Source organism: Pistacia vera, unplaced genomic scaffold (genome assembly GCF_008641045.1).
Source record: "Pistacia vera cultivar Batoury unplaced genomic scaffold, PisVer_v2 Contig76, whole genome shotgun sequence".
Lineage (NCBI taxonomy): Eukaryota > Viridiplantae > Streptophyta > Magnoliopsida > Sapindales > Anacardiaceae > Pistacia > Pistacia vera.
In genome coordinates this window covers 555,642-564,658 of record NW_022196623.1, presented here as the reverse complement: position 1 = coordinate 564,658, position 9,017 = coordinate 555,642, and the positions used below count along the sequence as shown (strand labels likewise).

Genomic DNA, 9,017 nt, shown 5'->3' with positions numbered 1-9,017 from the left:
ATTACTTTCTTGTCAAGAACTAACAAAATAATAGAATACAATAGATTTTTCAGTTTTATGTATGGTGCTGATTGACAAAGATCGAAGTGTTCTTTTCACATTCTATTGAAATGAAAAAATAATTAATAATTAATAAAAAAGTACTAAATATTAAATAACATTATGGAATATAATTTCTTACCGAAGTATATTGCTTACTGCATCGCTTAAGCGCCATATATCCTTAACGATCTAGTAGAAATAGCCTGATTGCTTAAGCCATCTACTGCCATATATCTGATCGCTTAAGCGATCTGCACCATATACCAACTTATACCAGATCGCTTAAGCGATCTTCTGTCATATACCAGTCGCTTAAGCGATCTGATACCATATACAAAACTTATACCAGATCGCTTAAGTGATCTTCTGTCATATACTAGATCGCTTAAGTGATCCATCAGATCAAACAAACATTTTCAGCACTCCACCTACAATCGTCCATCATACCCAAAACAATTTTCAACAAATTTCACTCCTTTCAACTTGCATTACATCAAACACAACCCAACAACCTAACAACTAAATCAAAATCAAACCCAAACTCCATCCATTATTAAATCTTGTAAATCTAAATATAAATGTAAAGAGAGATACAATCCTTACCAAAATGTTAGGAGGAGAGGAGAGGGGATCTTTGGCGGAGAAGATGTTAATTTGGAGAAGAAGAAAATGTTAATGGCGGAGGAACAAGATATATAGAGGAATGAGGAAGAAGAGATGTAGAGGAAGAGGAAGAGAAGATGTAGACGAAGCTAAGAGAAACAGCAACCAAGGTGGAGATGCGTTAATGGCGGGAGGAAGAAGAAGTTTGGGTTTGTTTGCAAGAATTTCGGGTTTTGGGATTTGCAAGAATTTCGGGTTTTTGGGAATATATTATAATTTTTAAAAGATTACATCCTTTATTAATCCTAATTAAGCACTAATCAAGTTTAATTACCCTTAATCATAATTGGCTATTTAGTAAAATTTTAAAACTTGATAGCCTTTTAATTAAATTCAAACTTGAAGGTTGTTTTAATAAACTACCCCCTTGCTAAGCATTCACCTTTCGTCTTTATATTTTTTATTTACAATTTCTCTTAATTACAATTGAAAATGGTGGCTTAATATAAAATTGGTGGGGGCTATTTAGCGTCACTCTTTGATGAACACTACTTTAAATACCATATGATCGAATCGGACACAAGGCAGAGATCTATACTGTATATCGCAATATTTTTTGTCATTTTAGCCTAGCCTAGCTCTTTTGGACGACTACAATCCGTCCAAGAAATATGCAGCATTTGGTTCCATTGCGATTAATATTACTTGCACTCATAACTAGAAGAGAATATGAGTTGATTTGGTGTTGATATTTGCATCTGTTAAAGGTGTCTTCAAACTTTATAGAGGTCCACCACCATTGGATGATCGTGTGGTTAACTAAATTTTTGATATATTTTTAAGAGGTCCTGATTCATTCCATCTGTGTGTTAATAGGGGTGGTTATTGGAGGGATTTAACTAGTTGTCAACTTCAGGACCTTGGAGGATTAGTTGGTGCGCACAGCTGACCGGACATCTTTGGTAAAAAAAAAAAAAAAAAATTATTAGTCTTACACTAGTTGGATGCATTCTCGTTTCATATCTGGATGGATTTTGGGATATCTTTCATTAAAATGAGCATCATTTGTTAATCTTATTTTTCCTCACTTTGATAACTAAGATAGTCACATAATTACTTTTACTGTTTCTAAGTTTAAATTGTATTATATAGTTTTTATATATTCCAAAAAGAATATAAGTGTATCTGTATGGATCTAAGAGAAATAATTTTACTTTGCCACATTCTTAAGTGAGGATAATGTTTTAGCATGTCTATCAGTTCGAGACTCTCTTCACGATTTCTTGTTTTTTTTTGTGGTTTCATTACATGTATTTAGGGTTTGCATATTAAGACCATATTCCCTTTGCAACATTGTAGATTTGAACATGGTCATTGCTTCACCTATGCTGCCACCACCTTGAGAGAACTCAATACACTTGCAACAAAGATGACGAAGCATCTGAATTTTGCAACTTGCTTTATGTCAACAACGGTAACAAGAATCATTCTATTGTTCCTCATTAGCTGGCCGACTTTCATTTGTAGACAACTACTTGCATCAAACTGCTATGTTTTCTCTATTGAGTTCTTCAAACATTTTGATACTATATAGTAGACACCGATGGAAGCACATAAAACTTACGAAGTATTTAGTTGATAGAAGGAAAAAAAAGATACCAAGCTTAAATGGAACTAACCCGCGATAAGAAACACACTTTATTCACATATATAATACTTTTACTTTATCAGTGAATTTGTGGTTGCAGGAGTAGATTTGTTAGACTTAGGCCTATGTCAACAACGGGAACAAGGATCATTCTATTGTTCCTTCATTATGCTGGCCGACCTTTCGATTGTAAGACAACTACTTGCATCAAACATCTATTTTTCTCTCCATTGAGTTCTTCAAACATTTTGATACTATATTAGACACCGATGGAAGCACCATAAACTTACGAAGTAATTTAGGTTGATAGAAAGAAAAAAAGATCACCAAGCTTAAATGGAACAACCCCCGATAAGAAACACACTTTATTCACGATATATAATACTTCTGACTTTATCAATGAATTGTGGTTGCAGGAGCAGATTTTTCAGACTTAGGCCATGGAACTATAGAGATATCCAACTAGCATTTGCTAGAAGTCACTAAGTTTACAAACTCAAGTCAAAATTGCATTGATAGCAACAAGAATTGGTTGCTTTGCACTCCTTTCATATCATAGTAAGTTGAACAATCTTTCAAGATTATTGTGCATTAATAAGTAGAACACAACATCATTATTTACACTTTGTGAGGCTCTTCGGTCTGTCTTCAACTGTTGAGCAAACTTTTTGGTATGCCATTGGAATCAAGTTAAATATATCACTTGGATTCCATTGTTTTAAAACCCAAACTGGAGGACAATCCGATCTGCTGCCCGAGTCACGGGTCGGTTGGTCAAACTGGTTGGATTGATGACATCATCATACTGACATCAGCATGATGACGTCTACACTTCCAAAAAAATCCAGATTTTTCATTTTTGAACAATTTTCAAATTTTCAATAACAGCTTAATTACAGCACCAACATAATTCAAACTCAATAACAATCTAAACATGATTTAACAACAATCCCAACATACAATATAATATGTTATAGCTCCAACCAAAATTTATAATTGACAAAAACTTTTGTAGATTACAACATGCTTGAAATGCGGAATTAGAATGCTATTCCAAAAGGCACCTTAACTTTTAATTTAAGCATTGTATCTCTTTATTCTCAGGTTTGGGCAAATCTGGGTTATTCAACTAGAGGGAGAAAACACAAATAATCTGAGTACCTTCAAAGTATCTTCTAGATTCGAGTAAAATAATTCTGTAACTTCTAATCAAATAATCGAAACAAAACTTTCAAATTTGGAGGATTCTACCAACAAAAGAAAAAATCAACTTCCAATCAAATAAACCCAATGTTTTAAAACCTGGCTCGGCCCGGCCGGTTGAACCGGGACTCGGAAGCTTCAACGGGCCGGCTTTAATTTTTTCCTATTCACCCAATACCCTAGAATTTCCGGTGATGATCGGCAAACAATTAACTGTCGGAATGTTGGGGCTTTTGAAGAGCTATTTCCTATGAATGTAATGGTGGTGAAAGTTTGATTTCCGGTGAGTAAATCGACCGGAAATCGAACAAAACTGGCAGCGGCAACGATGAGATTTTTCCGGCGATTGACGAGGCTAACGGGGGTGGGGTGGGTGGGTTTTGGTCAGGAGGAAAATGGGAGTAATTCTGAGGTGCTGGGAAGGGTTGTTGTTGCCGGAATCGATGGGATCTGGCCTGGAATGCCGACGTCAACGTCGATGAGTTCTGGCCGAAATCAAACCTATTTCGGCTAGATCTTAGGTATATTTTGATGGAAATGGGCTCAAGGGACGATTGGGGTTACATCTGGGGTGTTGCCGCTGCTAATCAGTCGTCGGTCGATTTGCAGTTGGGGGGTGTTTGATAAATTTCAAACCTATAAAGACTTAACTGTAATTTTTATGGGTATATTTACTGAATTTTAAAAGTTTTTGTCAACCGATTTGACCGTTGGTCAAACCGGTTAAACTAGTCAACCCGGAACCCAGAAGCTTTGTCGGTTTCACCCCGGGTTGGGTTTTAAAACATTGAATAAACCAAGTATTATAATCAAAACAAAACTTCCAATCAAATAATCAAAACAATACTTCCGAATGCAGAAAAAGATAATCAAATAAACCAGATGTGTCTTCAATTGTCGTCGTTGTTGATTTCCAGCGAGGGAGGGAGGTGTTGTCGTCATCGTCGAGCAAGGAGGGAGGCGACATCGTCGTTGTCGAGCAAGGAGGGAGGCATCGTCGTTGTTGACAAGCAAGGAGGGAGGCATTGTAGTCGAGCAAGGAGGGAGGCGTCATCATCGATTTCCAGCGAGGGAGGGAGGTGTCGTCAATTTTAGAGAGTGGAGTTGTGATTGAGACAATGGTTGCGATTTCAGACTTCAGAGAGTGAAGTTGATTGAGATTGAGGGGTGATTTCAGAGAGTTGTTGCGAATTTCGGAGAGTGGCTGCATAGAGAAACTGAAAAATGAATACATTTAGGGCTTTTTTTTTACTTGCGAAATAGTGAACCGGTTTATCAAACGGCCCGATTGGATCAGGCGATTTAAATTGTTCACCCGGTTTAATGGTAAGGTTAAAGCGGCTTTTCAAGTATAAATGGGCTTCATATTAACCCGGACCGGACACACAATCGGATCCTGGTTGAACAGGTTGGACCGGTCGGCCCGGTTCGAGTTTTAAAACAGAGTTCGATTCTTCTCATCGATTCATTGCTAGGATCCCTTGGGTTATATAACATTATACTGAAGAGTATGGCATGCAACATTTCAATCAAACCTGCTAAAGTATATAATCACCATTAAATATATCAGAAAACATTTCCTAAAAACTAAAGAGTATGGCACCCAACCGAGGCTAAGCTCGAGCTCGAATCAGCAGGTTGGATGCCCAGTCTGCAGCATTCTCTTTATTATAAGGCACATTGTGTGCAGAACTCATGATCACAACCTTTATTATAGTATTATGTATCATTGTCTCTCGGCCATGGAAGGATTTGACCTCGAAACAGAAAAAATAAACAATCCTAATATACCAAGGGATCAGAGATAACAACTTTTGAATTCAATTGTCAGATAACAGAGATTGAAAAACAGGTCAAAGATAACATCATGAATGTTGAAAATAATACATGTAACTAGACGGTTAAAACCTTCTCTTCTCCTTTTTCTTCAGAGTTGATCATCGTAATTTTGATCAACCATATCTATGTTGCATTAAAATTTCCATCAGATTTACACAAATCTAATCTGAACCACCACCAGCATCGCCAATTCTAATGTACCCACGATTAGAGCCATCAATAATATCACTGCCATCACCAAAAACAAGAACTGCTAATTAAATAACTCACCACTACAACCAATATACTGCCTTTGACAAAACCCAAACAACACACGCCACCATTATCGTGTTCTAGTTATTTTACTTCCACAACACTAGCAGTTAATTCACTTCCATCACTCACTACTACGTTATCGAAGTCCAAACTTTTGTGCTTGCATTTGTGCATATGAGAGACCAAAAACCAGTTTATTCTCCCCAACTCTTTCATCAGCTGAGAATGATTGGATGCCCAGTCTGCAGTGTTCTCTTTATTATATCCATTCCGAAAGCAGAATCCGATGAACTGTCAAGGAGTAATTTCTAATAAGACAAAGGCAACACATGCATCAACAACAATTTATCTTGCTACCTCAATTCAACGAGGAGATCGGATTATTTGGTTGATGGCATGAATAAAGAAAGCAGTAAAAAAGATCATTACCTTATACACTATATTCGTTCATTTGCCTTTTTTCTTAAAAAAAATACATAAAATTTCGGCTAACTTATTACTACGGTTGGGGAAAGGTTCCGCATCTAATAAGAAGGTTGTGAATTAATATTTCTTAATCATATGCAACCAATCAACTGTGTTCAGAGTTCAGACTTACTAGTTATATGCAAATAGCGAAAAGCCAATTATAAGAAAAGAAGATAATAAAATTAAACCAAACAATTTTGTAACCGAATCAGGTGCGACACTATAAAGTTTCATTTCATCAAATAGTTTCCGGGCATCTCCAACTTTATTTCATAGAAAAAGACTGGTTAACAAAGTGTCATATGTAAACACTGTTTGTTTAATTCCCTTTGAAATCATTCCCTTGTAAAGACTGATAGCATTCTCTAATTTCCAAGCCTCTATGAATAATCAATTCCAACAACCAATTAGCTTCTTCTATCTTCCCCTCCTTGCAAAACCCACTTACAATTGTATTATACGTCAGTAAATTAGGCTGAAAACCTTGATCTGCCATCTCAACAAACAAGCCTTTAGCCTCCTCCAAATTTCCCACAAAACACCAACCGTAAATTAGAGAGTTAAAAACAACCACATCTGGCTTAATTCTCTTCCCCTTCATTTCCAAAAAAAATTCTTTTGCCTTATCAACCAACCCATCTTTGCAAAGAACATCTATAATACTACCATAAGAAACAATATCGGGCTTACAGATAACAACCCCTTCACCATTAAAAGCAACCATTTCTTCATGCAATCTAAGCGCAACACTAGTGTTCCCTGTCCAACACAACCCCTTAATCAATGTCCAATACGTAATCGCGTCAGGCCTGACCCCAAACACAGCCATTTTCCTGAACAACTCCATAGCCTCCAAACTCCTATTCTCTAAACACAAACCTTTAATCAACGAAGTGAAAGTCACAACATTTGGTCTTAAACCCCGCCTCAAAATCATCCCAAAAACAACAAAACCATAAGGCTTACAACCCTTACTCTCCGTAGAGATTTGCAGCTCCTTTGCATCATTAGATCTATGCAGCAAACAATAACCATCCATCAAAGTTGTATAAGTAACTATGTTTGGTTGCAAACCTCTTTGAATCATTAATTCTAACAATCCATTAGCTTCCTCCATCTTCCCCTCCTTGCAAAGCCCACTTATCATTGTATTATACGTCACCACATTAGGCTGCAAACCTCTTTGAATCATTAATTCTAACAATCCATTAGCTTCCTCCATCTTCCCCTCATTGCAAAGCCCACTTATCATCGTAGTAAACGTCACCACGTTAGGCTGCAAACCTCTTTGAATCATTAATTCTAACAATCCATTAGCTTCCTCCATCTTCCCCTCCTTGCAAAGCCCACTTATCATTGTATTATACGTCACCACATTAGGCTGCAAACCTCTTTGAATCATCAATTCTAACAATCCATTAGCTTCCTCCATCTTCCCCTCCCTGCAAAGCCCATTTATCATTGTACTAAACGTCACCACATCAGGCTGCAAGCCTCTTTGAATCATCAATTCTAACAATCCATTAGCTTCCTCCATCTTCCCCTCCCTGCAAAGCCCATTTATCATTGTACTAAACGTCACCACATCAGGTTGCAAGCCTCTTTGAATCATCAATTCTAACAATCCATTAGCTTCCTCCATCTTCCCCTCCCTGCAAAGCCCACTTATCATTGTATTAAACGTCAGCACATTAGGCTGCAAACCTTGATCCACCATCTTTTCGTGTATCCTAAGCGCAATACTCGTTTTCCCTGTTCGACATAAACCGTTAATCAAAGTCCCATACGTTATCACGTTAGGCCTAACCCCAAACACAGCCATTTTCATGAACAACTCCACAGCCTCCATACTCCTATTCTCTAAACACAAACCTTTAATCAAAGAAGTCAAAGTCACAGCATTTGGGTTAAAACCCCGCTTCAAAATCCTCCCAAAAACAACAAAACCATCACAAACTCGACCCACATTACAAAAGCAATTGATCAAAATATTCAAAGTATAAAGATCGGGCAACAACCCCATCGAACCCACTCGCTTGTAAAGCAAAATAACATCTTCATAAAACTTTTTCTTAGCCAGTGCTCCAAGCAACTGGTTGAAAGATGAAATTGATGGTTTTGGTTGCAAATGAATCATGTATTCAAAGAAATATCGTGCTTCATCAAGAGTGACATTACCTTCTTTACAATCATTTTGGAGGAATTTCTCAAGCTGGGTTACTTTAAGTACTAAATCTTGTGGTATGGTTGTAGTAACTTTACCTGGTTTTGTGAATGAAGAAGGAGAAGAAGAAAAACGACGAATCAAGCTTTTGAGCACCATTTCAGTAGCGCCGTTTGTGCCTTGTGGATTATCTGGGGTTCAAACAAACTTCAAACTGGCTTAGTCTTTTTAAGGTAGGGTTTGCTAAACATTCATCTTTCCTCTTTATATATTTTTTATTTACTTTTTTATCTTGATAGAAAAATTCAATATGTTAAGCTTAATTTTTCTCTTTGTCACTATTCCTCTCTTTTTCATTGGGAGAACGACACGTTCCCACCCAAGGTTTCACAAAATGACACTTTCTTACCCACGTTTTGTTAGAAAATTCTATTACTATTTGACTGTAAAGACAAAATCACCATTCATTATTTGACTTAATAATTTTATTATTATTTTATGTCATGTCAGTAAAGTCAATTATCAACATACCCCTCTTTAAATATGAAATTACTAATATGCCCTTAACTATGTATCAAATTTGTCCCTCCAATTGTTTATTAAAAATAATGTTTTAAATCAATGAAAATCCATTAGATTTTTTAAATTACTAGTTTGTCCTTATATTTGCTACAATTAAACTGACATTTATATTTAAATTTTGTCAATTCAAACCCAAATAAAATAATATATATAAGAAATTTTATCAATTCAAACCCAATAAAAACAGGGAATTCAATACAAAGAAAACAACTT

General features: G+C 36.4%; 1 protein-coding gene across 1 annotated transcript; it reads right to left on the bottom strand.

Annotated features, from left to right (window-relative positions):
- Positions 1 to 5,304: 5,304 nt before the first annotated feature.
- Positions 5,305 to 8,381, bottom strand: LOC116116030 (pentatricopeptide repeat-containing protein At1g63330-like). The gene is made up of 3 exons (XM_031402132.1): positions 7,641 to 8,381; positions 6,507 to 7,439; positions 5,305 to 5,881 (listed from the first exon to the last, which is right to left on the bottom strand). Exons 1-3 carry the CDS (start codon positions 8,379 to 8,381, stop codon positions 5,672 to 5,674), a joined length of 1,884 nt encoding a protein of 627 aa, XP_031257992.1. The 3' UTR covers positions 5,305 to 5,671.
- Positions 8,382 to 9,017: the final 636 nt, after the last annotated feature.

Bases quoted from the DNA above. Each gene is read 5' to 3' on its own strand.
- LOC116116030 (XM_031402132.1), bottom strand. From the start codon at position 8,381: ATGGTGCTCAAAAGCTTGATTCGTCGTTTTTCTTCTTCTCCTTCTTCA. The intron at 7,440-7,640 runs GTGACGTTTAGT...AGAGGTTTGCAG, and splicing joins GAGGCTTGCAACCTGATGTG to CCTAATGTGGTGACGTATAA. The intron at 5,882-6,506 runs GTAAGTGGGTTT...ACTCCTTGACAG, and splicing joins TACTGACGTATAATACAATT to TTCATCGGATTCTGCTTTCG.